This window comes from Mustelus asterias, chromosome 7, assembly GCF_964213995.1.
Source record: "Mustelus asterias chromosome 7, sMusAst1.hap1.1, whole genome shotgun sequence".
Classification (NCBI taxonomy): domain Eukaryota; kingdom Metazoa; phylum Chordata; class Chondrichthyes; order Carcharhiniformes; family Triakidae; genus Mustelus; species Mustelus asterias.
The window spans coordinates 7,992,833-8,006,206 of record NC_135807.1 but is presented as its reverse complement, the minus strand read 5'-3'; the positions used below and the strand labels follow the sequence as shown (position 1 = coordinate 8,006,206).

General features: G+C 57.6%; 2 protein-coding genes across 2 annotated transcripts in view; both read right to left on the bottom strand.

The window, feature by feature from the left end:
- The window catches only part of LOC144495554 (protein LYRIC-like), a 70,852-nt gene extending 64,314 nt beyond the window's left edge, over nucleotides 1–6,538 (bottom strand). The window contains exon 1 of the mRNA XM_078215646.1: nucleotides 5,306–6,538. Coding sequence (XP_078071772.1) covers nucleotides 5,306–5,698 — 393 coding nt within the window. The 5' untranslated portion in view covers nucleotides 5,699–6,538. The remainder of the gene's footprint in view (nucleotides 1–5,305) is intronic.
- A 363-nt stretch (nucleotides 6,539–6,901) lies between these two features.
- The window catches only part of mep1ba (meprin A subunit beta a), a 42,182-nt gene continuing 35,709 nt past the window's right edge, over nucleotides 6,902–13,374 (bottom strand). The window contains exon 15 of the mRNA XM_078216986.1: nucleotides 6,902–6,973. Coding sequence (XP_078073112.1) covers nucleotides 6,902–6,973 — 72 coding nt within the window. The remainder of the gene's footprint in view (nucleotides 6,974–13,374) is intronic.

Sequence of the window (13,374 nt, the reverse complement as noted above, 5' to 3'; positions counted from 1 at the left end):
TATCCCCGTAACCCCACATATTAATCCTGTTAATTCCCCCTGACACTAAGGGACAATTAAGCATGGCCAATCCATCTAAACACGCACATCTTTGGAGTGTGGGAGGAAACCAGAGCACCCAGAGAGAACGTGCAAACTCCACACGGAGTGACCCGAGCCGGGAATCGAACCCAGGTCCCTGGCGCTGTGAAGCTGGAGGGGACCACAGGGACAGGGATGGTGAAGTCACTGAGGAATTTGAACACAAGAGGCAATGTGGGTCAGCGAGCGCTGGACTGGGTGCAAGTGAGGACATGGGCAGCAGAGCTTTGGACGACCTCAAGGTTAAAGAGGGGAGAACGAGGGAGGCCAGCCAAATGTGTCTTGGAATATTCTAAAGCTGACTAAGACATGGATGAGAGTTTTAGGAAGAGATGGGCTCCAGGCAGGAGCAGGAGCCTGACCATGTTACGGAGATGGAAAGGGGCGGTTTCAGTGATGCCATGAGTGAACAAAGTTTATTTATTAGTCACAAGTAAGGCTTACATTAACACTGCAATGAAGTTACTGTGAAATTCCCCTAGTCACCACAGTCCGGCACCTGTTCAGGGCAATGCACCCTAACCAGCACGTCTTTCAGACTGTGGGAGGAAACCGGAGCACCCTGAGGAAACCCACGCAGACACAAGGAGAACATGTAGACTCCACACAGACAGTGACCCGAGCCAGGAATTGAACCCGGGTCCCTGGCGCTGCGAGACAGCAGTGCTAACCACTGTGCCGCCCTATCAGAAGCTCAGCTTGGGGTCAAACATGACAACAAGGTTGCGAACTGCCTCAGTCACCAGGCAGAGGAGTGAAAATCACTGTCAACATCTCAACCCTTCCCGATATCAAACCAAACTTTAAATGAGGAATTCAGATCAAAGCCTCACAGTACACCAAAAGCATCTTGCAGGAAAGAGAAATCTGGTTGACGTTTAAGAAAATACACGGTTTTTCAGTCTTTCACGGAGATCCTTCTGACATTTTAACAGATGACTAAACCTTGTCACAAAACAACTCTCAGTAGCAAAATACTAAGCAAACATTTTTGTTTGCTCAGTCAACACACACGGGTTTATGGCTAACCATTTGTAGCCAAGACACACGCTTTAGCTGTTCTTCAGCGAATCGCTTCAGCTAATCCACATCGAGACGGAAGTAACCATTTAATGTATCATTGCAATAAATTTGTCTATGAATGCACAATTTCATGAAATAACCACAGCATTTGTGTCACCATAAATGTAGCTATGCCACGATTTTTTTTTTTGCTGCCTCTCTCTCTGGGACTGCCACATCACACAGACTGCTCTTGGATCTTGTCCTAACCACACTGCTCTCATGCCTTGTCGAGAAGGCCTGACTGGGGCTGTACATGAAACAGGCTACGAAGATCGTCTACTTTAGATTCCTTACTAACATTTTAGCACACGTGGATAACAACAACCCCCCCGCCCCAAACTTTACCAGATGGCAAACATAACTTCCCAACGCACTCCTGTAACCGTGGAGTGTGTTGGGGGAGGGGGGACAAAAAGGAGGAATGACAAACAGAAAGGCTTCAGCCTGCTAAATTCAACAGTTAAAATACCCTTCAATGGGGGAGGGACGAACATGAAATTTAATATGCCAGCCTAATCTGGAATAAAATCAAGGGGGTGTGTAATCATAAGGGGTTCAGGGTAGACACAGAGGTTGATAAATATAAGGAAAAGGTTCAGGGATTAGTAACTGTAAGGGCTTCAGTAAGAACTAGATACAGGATAACTCATTTTGAGGTCTCAGGGTGGATACAGGCAGTTGTGAAATGTATGGTGTTTAGAGCGAATTATTAACTTAAAGGGTTCAGATAGAGACAAGGGATTTATTAAATATGACTTCAGAGGATGGGTTCCGGGGAATAAGAGGTACAGAGAGGTTATTAGGTTTAAAGGGCTCAGGGGTTAAGAGTGAGCTCGGGGAGTATTCCAAGGGGTTACGAGGATGTAGATTACAGGGGATTCAGGGTGACATGGGTACAGAGAGGTTATTCAGCTGAAAGCGGGGGTCAGTGTTGGCAGTTGTAAGTGATAACGGGTTCGGGATGGGCACAGAGGATATCAATGAAAAGAGTTACAGGAGAGTTGTGTGGGTTCATTGGAATTATTAAGCAAGGGGTTTCAGGGTTGTAAGTCTTAAGAAGTGCAGGAGATTATTTCACTTCAGAGGGCACAGGCTGTATTCTGTTTGGGGGGGTTAAGGGGCACAGGGCATATTCCGTTTAAACGGAATATGGGGGTAATCAGATTAAGGGGGTATTCTAATTCAGTTGGCACGGGGTATTTAGTTTTAATGGGTCATGGGCATATCCATGGACTGGGGGGGGGAGAGGGGATTTTGGGAGGCAGGGGGACCTAGGGATGGATAGAGGGGAGGGGGGCCCAGGGATGGATGGATGGGAGGGGAGGGGACCCAGGGATGGATGGATGGAGGGGAGGGGGACCCCAGGGATGGATGGATGGAGGGGAGGGGGGCCCCAGGGATGGATGGATGGAGGGGAGGGGGGCCCCAGGGATGGATGGATGGAGGTGGGCCCCAGGGATGGATGGATGGAGGGAGGGGGGCCCAGGGATGGATGGATGGAGGGGAGGGGGGCCCAGGGATGGATGGATGGAGGGGAGGGCGGCCCAGGGATGGATGGATGGAGGGGAGGGCGGCCCAGGGATGGATGGATAGAGAGGAGGGGGCCCAGGGATGGATGGATGGAGAGGGGGGCCCAGGGATGGATGGGAGGGGGCAAAAATGGAGGGAGGTTTTGGGGGGCAGGGATGGAGGGGGGTTTTCGGGGGAGGGGGGTTTTCGGGGGAGGGGGGGGATGGAGGGGGCATTTGGGTGGGGAGGGATGGAGGGGGGATTTGGGGGGGGGGATTTGGGGGGGGAGGGATGGAGGGGGGATTTGGGGGGGGAGGGATGGAGGGGGGATTTGGGGGGGGAGGAGGGATGGAGGGGGGATTTGGGGGGGGAGGGATGGAGGGGGGATTTGGGGGGGGAGGGATGGAGGGGGGATTTGGGGGGGGGGGAGGGATGGAGGGGGCATTTGGGGGGGGAGGGATGGAGGGGGGATTTGGGGGGGGGAGGGATGGAGGGGGGATTTGGGGGGGGGGAGGGATGGAGGGGGGATTTGGGGGGGGGAGGGATGGAGGGGGGATTTGGGGGGGGGGGGGAGGGATGGAGGGGGGATTTGGGGGGGGAGGGATGGAGGGGGGATTTGGGGGGGGGAGGGATGGAGGGGGGATTTGGGGAGGGGAGGGATGGAGGGGGGATTTGGGGGGGGGAGGGATGGAGGGGGGATTTGGGGGGGGGAGGGATGGAGGGGGATTTGGGGGGGGGAGGGATGGAGGGGGGATTTGGGGGGGAGGGATGGAGGGGGGATTTGGGGGGGGAGGGATGGAGGGGGCATTTGGGGGGGGAGGGATGGAGGGGGGATTTGGGGGGGGAGGGATGGAGGGGGGATTTGGGGGGGGGGGGAGGGATGGAGGGGGGATTTGGAGGGGGGGAGGGATGTAGGGGGGATTTGGGGGGGGGAGGGATGGAGGGGGGATTTGGGGGGGGAGGGATGGAGGGGGGATTTGGGGGGGGGAGGGATGGAGGGGGGATTTGGGGGGGGGGGGATGGAGGGGGGATTTGGGGGAGGGGGGATTTGGGGGGGGGAGGGATGGAGGGGGGATTTGGGGGGGGGAGGGATGGAGGGGGGATTTGGGGGGGGGAGGGATGGAGGGGGGATTTGGGGGGGGAGGGATGGAGGGGGGATTTGGGGGGGGGAGGGATGGAGGGGGGATTTGGGGGGGGGGAGGGATGGAGGGGGGATTTGGGGGGGGGGGGGAGGGATGGAGGGGGGATTTGGGGGGGGGAGGGATGGAGGGGGGATTTGGGGGGGGGGAGGGATGGAGGGGGGATTTGGGGGGAGGGATGGAGGGGGGATTTGGGGGGGGAGGGATGGAGGGGGGATTTGGGGGGAGGGATGGAGGGGGGATTTGGGGGGGGGGATGGAGGGGGGATTTGGGGGGGGGGATGGAGGGGGGATTTGGGGGGGGGGATGGAGGGGGGATTTGGGGGGGGAGGGATGGAGGGGGGATTTGGGGGGGGAGGGATGGAGGGGGGATTTGGGGGGGAGGGATGGAGGGGGGATTTGGGGGGGAGGGATGGAGGGGGGATTTGGGGGGGAGGGATGGAGGAGGAATTTGGGGGGAGGGATGGAGGGGGGATTTGGGGGGGAGGGATGGAGGGGGGATTGGGGGGGAGGGATGGAGGGGGGATTTGGGGGGGAGGGATGGAGGGGGGATTTGGGGGGGGGAGGGATGGAGGGGGGATTTGGGGGGAGGGATGGAGGGGGGGAGGGATGGAGGGATGGAGGGGGGGAGGGATGGAGGGATGGAGGGATGGAGGGATGGAGGGGGGGAGGGATGGAGGGGGGAGGGATGGAGGGGGGGAGGGATGGAGGGGGGGAGGGATGGAGGGGGGGAGGGATGGAGGGGGGGAGGGATGGAGGGGGGGAGGGATGGAGGGGGGAGGGATGGAGGGGGGGAGGGATGGAGGGGGGGGGGATGGAGGGGGGAGGGATGGAGGGGGGGAGGGATGGAGGGGGGATTTGGGGGGGCAGGGATGGAGGGGGGATTTGGGGGGGCAGGGATGGAGGGGGGATTTGGCGGGGCAGGGATGGAGGGGGGATTTGGCGGGGGCAGGGATTGAGGGGGGGGTTTGGGGGGCAGGGATTGAGGGGGGGGTTTGGGGGGCAGGGATTGAGGGGGGGTTTGGGGGGCAGGGATTGAGGGGGGGTTTGGGGGGCAGGGATTGAGGGGGGGTTTGGGGGGCAGGGATTGAGGGGGGGTTTGGGGGGCAGGGATTGAGGGGGGGTTTGGGGGGCAGGGATTGAGGGGGGGTTTGGGGGGCAGGGATTGAGGGGGGGTTTGGGGGGCAGGGATTGAGGGGGGGTTTGGGGGGCAGGGATTGAGGGGGGGTTTGGGGGGCAGGGATTGAGGGGGGGTTTGGGGGGCAGGGATTGAGGGGGGGTTTGGGGGGCAGGGATTGAGGGGGGGTTTGGGGGGCAGGGATTGAGGGGGGGTTTGGGGGGCAGGGATTGAGGGGGGGTTTGGGGGGCAGGGATTGAGGGGGGGTTTGGGGGGCAGGGATTGAGGGGGGGTTTGGGGGGCAGGGATTGAGGGGGGGTTTGGGGGGGGCAGGGATTGAGGGGGGGTTTGGGGGGCAGGGATTGGGGGGGTTTTGGGGGGTAATTCTCTCTCACCTTTGGCTTCTCCCTCCTCTTGCTCCTCCTGCGCTGCTCCTCCAGCCGCTGCTGGACATCCGCCGCCGGGGTTTTCTCCCGGCTCCTGGCTCCGCCGCTGCCGCTCCTGCGGCCCCCGGGCCCGGCCTGCTGCTGCTGGGGGAAGCCGGGCCGCTTGCCGGGGCAGAGCAGGCGGCGGCCCAGGGCCCACAGCACGGGCGGCAGCAACAGCAGCAGCAGCAGGGCGGCCAGGCCGGCCGATCCGGGGGGCTGCCGCTTCAGCCACGGCTCCAGGCCCAGGTCAGTGCCCAGGCCGCTCCGCAGGAGGCCCAGGCCGACCCACACTCCCTCCTCCAGCCGCCCCAGCAGCAGCTCGGCCTGCTCGGCCAGCGCGGCGCGCCAGCTCCCCGCCATCTCACTCGCTCAGTGTGTCTCTCCGCAGCCCCGGGCCCCGCTACACAGGCTTCAACATGGCCCAGCCAGGCCGGCCCACAGCGGCGACAGCTGCTGACTTCCACCGGCCCCCGGGCTCCTCCTCCACTCAGTTCATCCAACAACCGCTCCGGCACTGAACTCAACCCCGGCGCGACAAGCAGGGCCTCCACACCCGCCCCAGGATAACCCTCCTCCCGCCGCCCAGTCCTCCCACCGCGGGTGGCGCTGCGACAGGAGGCTGCCCGCTACTGAGACCCGCCTCCTCCTCCTCCTCCCGCCGCCCAGTCCTCCCACCGCGGGTGGCGCTGCGAGTAGATCCCGCCTCCTCCTCCTGCTGTCACCGGGCAATTCTCCCACCGCGGGTGGCGCTGCGACAGGAGGCTGCCCGCTACTGAGACCCGCCTCCTCCCGCCGGGCAGTCCTCCCATCCGCAGGTGGCGCTGCCAGTGCAGGCTGCCCAAAAGTGATCAGCCTCCTCCTCCCGCCGCAGGTGGCGCTGCGAGTGGATGCTGCCCGCTAGTGGATCTGCCTCCCCCTACCGCGGGTGGCACTAACACTGGAGGCTGCGCGCTGAGTGGATCCGCTTCCTCCTCATGCTGCCGCCGGGCAGTCCTCCCACCGCGGGTGGCGTTGCAAGTGGAGGCTGCCCGCTAGTGAGGCTGTCTCTTCCCTTCGGGCAGTCCTCCCATCGCTGGTGGCGCTGCACGTGGATGTTGCCGCTAATGGATTCGCCTCCTCGAACCGGGCAATCTTCCCGCCGCGCGTGGCGCTAACACTGGAGGCGGCCCGCCTCCTCCTCATCCTGCCGGGCATTCCTCTGCCGCCGGTGGCGCTGCACCTGGAGGTTGCTTGCTACAGAATCCACTGCCACCTCCCACCACCGTTGGCGCTGCCCGCGGAGTCTACCTAGGGCTGCACTCATCGCGCCGGGCATTCCTCCCACCGCGGGTGGCGCTGCGAGTGCAGACTGCCCGCTGGTGAACCCGCCACCTCCTCCTGCCGGACATTCCTCCGTCCGCGGGTGGCGCTGCCGCCGGAGTATATCTAGGGCCACGCGGCTTCTGTCGGGGATTCCTCCCACCGCAGGTGGCGCTGAAAGTGGAGGCCCCTCGCGGGAGAATAGTGCTGTTTGCGAGTCCTTTGCTCAAGGCGCTGCCACACGGAACGGGCAAACTTAAACCGTTATCCCACACCTTGCACTGCCAGGATCTCTGCCACTGGATTACCATTGATGATATTGTACTCCTCCAGCCGCTAGGGGAGCCATATGTGCCCTTCAGACCTGCAATAGACACCTCCGGACACTGTCGGCGCTCTTGTGTTCCCTTCGTTTGATCCCTTTTCGCGCCCACCACCAGGGGGAGCTTCATAGCTGCATAGCACGCACTCAGCACTAGGTGGGGCTAAGTGTGTCTTTCCACTGGGATGGATGGAGAAGTAGTTTATTTAAAGTCTTTTTAAGTTTATTAGTGTCACAAGTAGGCTTACTGATGCGCGACAATCAAGCACGTGGAACCAAGGCTTCGATATTGAAGGCTTTTATTGTGTAACAATGGAACTACTAACACGAATACACCAGTTCAGACTGAAGGGGTCCTGCCGGAGCAGAGGGTCTTATACCTCGCCACCGGAGGCGGGGTCCCACCGGGATGTGCCATGATAACACTTATAACAGGTAAACACCCTAACCCAACAACATTGTACAACCCCCACAGTAACAACACCCTAGCCCAACAGTAACATAATAACAACCCCCAGTGGTAACCAACGATGGTTCACCACATTCACCCCTCCTTTAAAAACAAAAGGCGGCGGGGTGCAAGAAAAACAGGTCATATATACAGAATTCACAAGTCCAGACGGTCTGGAGGACCGCACCGACGCTGTGATCTCCTCAACACCGGTTGCGAAACCGGAGCAGGTGCTTGTGGTGGCGTTCTCTCCAAAACAACGTCCGGCTGTCCCCTCAAGGACTCCCGGGCCGGTTGGCCCTGGTGAGGCGATGGTGCAGGGGATCCTGGAACCTTCGGTGGTGGCGCCGATCTCCGAGTCTCAGGCAAGCTGTACATGGGAGTAAAACTGTTATGCCCTGGTCCCGGTGCTGACCGCGCCACGTCTGGGGAAGCAATGAGGAGTAGTGGATTCGTGACTGGGGGAATAGGAGCGACAGGAGTTGCTACGTCCCCTGCGGGCGCCAGGTCTCTAATGGAGACAGTGTCCTCTCGCCCGTCAGGATATGCCACATAGGCATACTGAGGGTTGGCGTGGAGGAGTTGGACCGGTTCGACCAAGAGGTCGGACCTGCGAGCCCTCACATGTCGCCGCAGAAGGACGGGTCCTGGGTACGTCAACCAGGCTGGCAATGAGATCCCCGAGGACGACTTCCGAGGGAATGAGAACATCCTCTCGTGGGGAGTAGCATTGGTTGCCGTACACAGGAGGGAGCGGATAGAATGGAGCGCATTTGGAAGGACCTCCTGCCAATGGGAGACTGGAAGGCCCCTGGATTTCAGTGCCAGTAGGACAGCCTTCCAGACTGTAGTATTCTCCCTTTCCACCTGTCCGTTACCCCTAGGGTTGTAGCTCGTGGTTCTACTAGAGGCAATCCCGAATGAGAGCAGGAATTGCCTCAAGTCGTTGCTCATGAACGACGAGCCCCTGTCGCTATGAATGTAGCAGGGGTACCCAAACAGGGTAAAAAGCTCACCGAATGCCTTGATGACGGTGGCAGTCGACGTGTCCGCACAGGGGACAACAAACGGGAACCGGGAGTACTCGTCTATTATGTTGAGGAAATAGACGTTCCGGTCCGTTGAGGGAAGGGGGCCCTTAAAATCCACACTCAGCCTCTCAAAAGGGCGAGTGGCCTTGACCAATTGTGCCCGGTCTGGTCGATAAAAGTGTGGTTTGCATTCTGCGCAAATCCGACAGCTTCTCGTCACTGACCTGACATCCTCCACCAAGTAGGGCAGGTTGCGGGCTTTGACGAAATGGTAGAGTCTGGTGACTCCAGGATGACACAGATCATTGTGGAGGGCCCTCAAGCGGTCCTCCTGCATGATGGCGCATGTTCCGCGCGAGAGGGCATCCGAGGGCTCATTGAGCTTCCCTGGACGATACATAATATCGTAATTATAGGTGGAGAGCTCAATTCTCCACCGCAAGATCTTATCGTTCTTGATCTTGCCCCTCTGCGTGTTGCTGAACATAAACGCCACGGATCGTTGATCCGTGATCAGGGTGAACCGCTTCCCCGCCAGGTAATGGCGCCAGTGTCTGACTGCCTCCACAATGGCCTGAGCCTCCTTCTCCACCGCTGAGTGCCGAATTTCGGGGCCTTGAAGGGTGCGGGAAAAGAACGCGATGGGCCTGCCTGCCTGGTTTAGTGTGGCGGCTAGGGCGAAATCAGATGCATCACTCTCCACCTGGAAAGGGATGGATTAATCCACCGCGTGCATCGTGGCTTTCGAGATGTCGCTTTTCAAAGCCTTGAAGGCCAATTGGGCCTCCGGCGTAAGTGGGAAGGTCGTGGACTTGATGAGCGGACGAGCTTTGTCCGCGTAGTTGGGGACCCACTGCGCATAGTACGAAAAGAACCCGAGGCATCTCCTCAGTGCTTTCGTGCTAGCGGGCAAGGGAAGTTCAATAAGGGGGCGCATACGGTCTGGATCAGGGCCAATGACCCCGTTTTCCACCACGTATCCGAGGATGGCTAACCTGCGCGTACGGAATACGCACTTCTCCCTGTTATAGGTCAGGTTCAGGCGAGATGCGGTGCGCAGAAAGTGTGGTCCTGCTGGTCATGGCCGCAGATGGTGACGTTATCCAGGTACGGGAAGGTAGCCCGCAACCCGTTCTGGTCCACCATTCGGTCCATAGCACGCTGGAAGACCGAGACCCCATTGGTGACACCAAATGGAACCCTGAGGAATTGGTATAGACGACCATCCGCCTCAAAAGCCGTGTATTGTCGGTCCTCTGGGCGGATGGGGAGTTGATGGTAGGCGGACTTAAGGTCTATGGTAGAGAACACTCGGTACTGCGCAATCTGATTAACCATATCAGAAATGCGCGGGAGAGGATACGCATCCAGCTGCGTATAACGATTAATGGTCTGACTGTAGTCGATGACCATCCGAGGTTTGTTCCCGCTTTTGACTACCACGACCTGCGCTCTCCACGGACTAGCACTGGCCTGTATGATCCCTTCCTTGAGGAGCCGCTGAACCTCAGATCTAATAAAGATCCGGTCCTCAGCGCTGTAACGCCTACTTTTAGTAGCGATGGGCTTGCAGCCTGGTACCAGATTCTTAAAGAGGGATGGTGTAGTGATTTTCAGAGTGGAAAGATTGCATGCGGGGCGCTTTGGGCAATTTGGAGGCTGCGGCTGATTCCCTACTGCCAGTGAAGGGAGTGGCCCACCGTACTGTAGGATCACACTCTTCATGTGGACCATAAAATTTAGTCCGAGGAGAATTGGCGCACAAAGGTGAGGTAACACAAGGAGCCTGTATTGCTCGTAAATTGTGCCCTGTACCTCAAGAGTTACCATACATCGTCCTTGGATCGGTACAGACCGGGACCGTGATGCCATGGAAATTGTCTGCTTGGCAGGGAGAACCCGGAGTCCACACCTTTTAGCAGTTTCAGGGTGTATGAAACTTTCGGTGCTCCCACTGTCAAACAGACAATTCACAGTTCGACCATTTACCTTTATATCCATCATGGAATTCTCAAGCCTGTGGTGCTTAGTCTGGTCCAGGGAGATCGACGCCACCGTTGGCCCCTGGGCGTCACTGCATGCCGCCGATGTTGATGCTGAGGACCCCTGCTGGTCGCTCCTAGTCGTCGTGAACCATGATGGCCGCCCCCATGAATCGCACGTGGGCGAGGGCGCCAAACGCAGCGACTCCTGGTGGTCTTCCTCCTCCTCCGTCAGCCACGATGGCGCCGTCCTGGGTTCGCACGTGGTCGGACCTCGTGGGTACTGCAACGCCGAAGGAGATTGTCTCCGTTCTGGAGGGTTACAAACTGCACTGCCGTTTTTAGACTTCGACCTGCAGACTTTACCGTAGTGGCCTTTTTTACCGCACTGGCTGCAGGTTGCCGTTCTTGCCGGACACTGTTGCCGTGGATGCTTGGCCCCACCACAAAAATGGCATCGCTGGCCACCTGGAGCTGCCGCCGTCGTCGGATCGATCTGGGAGCGCGGGTTAGCGGGGCGAGGAGGGAGCTGAGCTTGCTCCTGCCACGTTGACTGCACGTGGTCCTCGGGGTACAGCGCCAAGCTTTTCGACGCCGCTTCCAGCATCTCAGCCATCTCCATCGCTTGGGTCAAGTCGAGGTTCCCCTTTTCCAGCAATTTAAGCCTGATGTACGAGGACCCTACCCCTGCTACGAACGCGTCTCGGGCGAGGTCGTACATATATTGTTCGGCTGATACGTCTTTACAATCGCAACCCCTGGCAAGCTGCAGGAGCTCATTGGCGTAGTCCTCCATGGTTTCGCCCGACTGCCGACGTCGTGTAGCGAGGAGGTAACGAGCGTGTATCTCGTTGGGTGGTTTCGTGTATCGTTTCTTCAGGAGCTCGACTGCCCTCGGGTAAGTGGGAGCCGCACGAATCGCGAGATAAATCGTGTCGCTTACCCTTGCGTGGAGGACTTGGAGTTTGTCACTGTCTGTAGTGATAGCTACAGAGGCAGCCAGGTAGTCTTCGAAACACTTCCACCAGTGGTCGAAGGTGTTAGCGGCACCGACCGCACGTGGGTCCAGCGCCAGACGATCTGGTTTTAAGATCTGTTCCATACTCTTTTTTTGTACAGCTGAGAGTTTTCTGTTACACAATAAAATTGATGCGCGACAATCAAGCACGTGGAACCAAGGCTTCGATATTGAAGGCTTTTATTGTGTAACAATGGAACTACTAACACGAATACACCAGTTCAGACTGAAGGGGTCCTGCCGGAGCAGAGGGTCTTATACCTCGCCACCGGAGGCGGGGCCCCACCGGGATGTGCCATGATAACACTTATAACAGGTAAACACCCTAACCCAACAACATTGTACAACCCCCACAGTAACAACACCCTAGCCCAACAGTAACATAATAACAACCCCCAGTGGTAACCAACGATGGTTCACCACACTTACATTAACACTGCAGTGAAGTTACTGTGAAAACCCCCTCGTTCCCACACTCCCGGCGCCTGTTCGGGTACACTGAGGGAGGATTTAGCATGGCCAATGCATCTAACCAGCACGTCTTTCAGACTGTGGAAGGAAACTGGAGCATCTGGAGGAAACCCACGCAGACACGGGGAGAATGTGCAGCCTCCAGACAGACAGTGACCCAATCTGGGAATCGAGCCTGGGTCCCTGGCGCTGTGAGACAGCAGTGCCAACCACTGTGCCACCGTGCCGCACTTGAACTCTGACCCACACTCAGCGGGAACTTGATTAGTTGAACTGTCAAAACCTACCATCAACATCAGAGATATGCACCGGAATTCTACCGCCCCGCCTGCCCTGGGAGTGGGCGAGGGGCGGACAGAGGCATGCGCCGGAATGTTACCACCCCACCCACCACAGGAATCTGAGCAGGTGAGGGGCAGATAATGGGAAGGTCCGCTGACCTCGGGCAGGATTTTACGGTTTTGGGACAAGCGAGGCCGGAAAATCCTGCCCATGGATTCCCTGGCGTCCTCCTTGCTGTGAGCTCATGTAAATGAATGATGGTCGACACATGACTTAATTTTGAGGGGATTGTTTGTTTAATTAAGTTTCAATGAAATGAGTTTACAGACAATGATAGTATTTCTACAGTAATTACATTCTTACTCAAAATTCATCATGTGTTGAGAATCACTAAATATTGTTGATGTTCTTAAATCTTCTTAAATCTTCAACGATGCCCTTTGGTCATGTAAAGGGGCGCCATCAGGTAATTTGACAAGGAAGTATCCTGTGAAAGGTCTGACACTGGGAAGTTCTGAAGAACAAAGGGACCTTGGCGTGTTTGTCCATAAGTCTCCGAGGGCGGAAAGGCAGGTTAATAGGGTGGTGAAAAAGGCATATGGCACACTCACCTTTATCAATCGGGGTATAGATTACAAAAGCAGGCGGGTCATGATGGAGTTGTATAGAACTTAGGTGAGGCCACAGCTGGAGTACTGGTCGCCACATTATAGGAAGGATGTGATTGCACTGGAGGGGATGCAGAGGAGATTCACCAGGATGCTGCCTGGGATGGAACATTTAAGCTATGAAGAGAGGTTGGGTAGGCTTGGGTTGTTTTCTCTGGAGCAGAGAAGACTGAGGGGCAACCTTTTGATTGGATTTGATGTATTATTGTCACATGTATTAACATACAGTGAAAAGTATTATTTCTTGCGCGCTATACAGACAAAGCGTACCATTCATAGAGAAGGAAATGAGAGAGTGCAGAATGTAGTGTTACAGTCATAGCTCGGGTGTAGAGAAAGATCAACGTAATGCAAGGTAAGTGCATTCAAAAATCTGATAGCAGCAGGGAAAATGCTGTTCTTGAGTCGGTTGGTACGTGACCTCAGACTTTTGTATCTTTTTCCCGACAGAAGAAGATGGAAGAGAGAATGTCTGGTGTGCGTGGGGTCCTTAATTATGCTGGCTGCTTTGC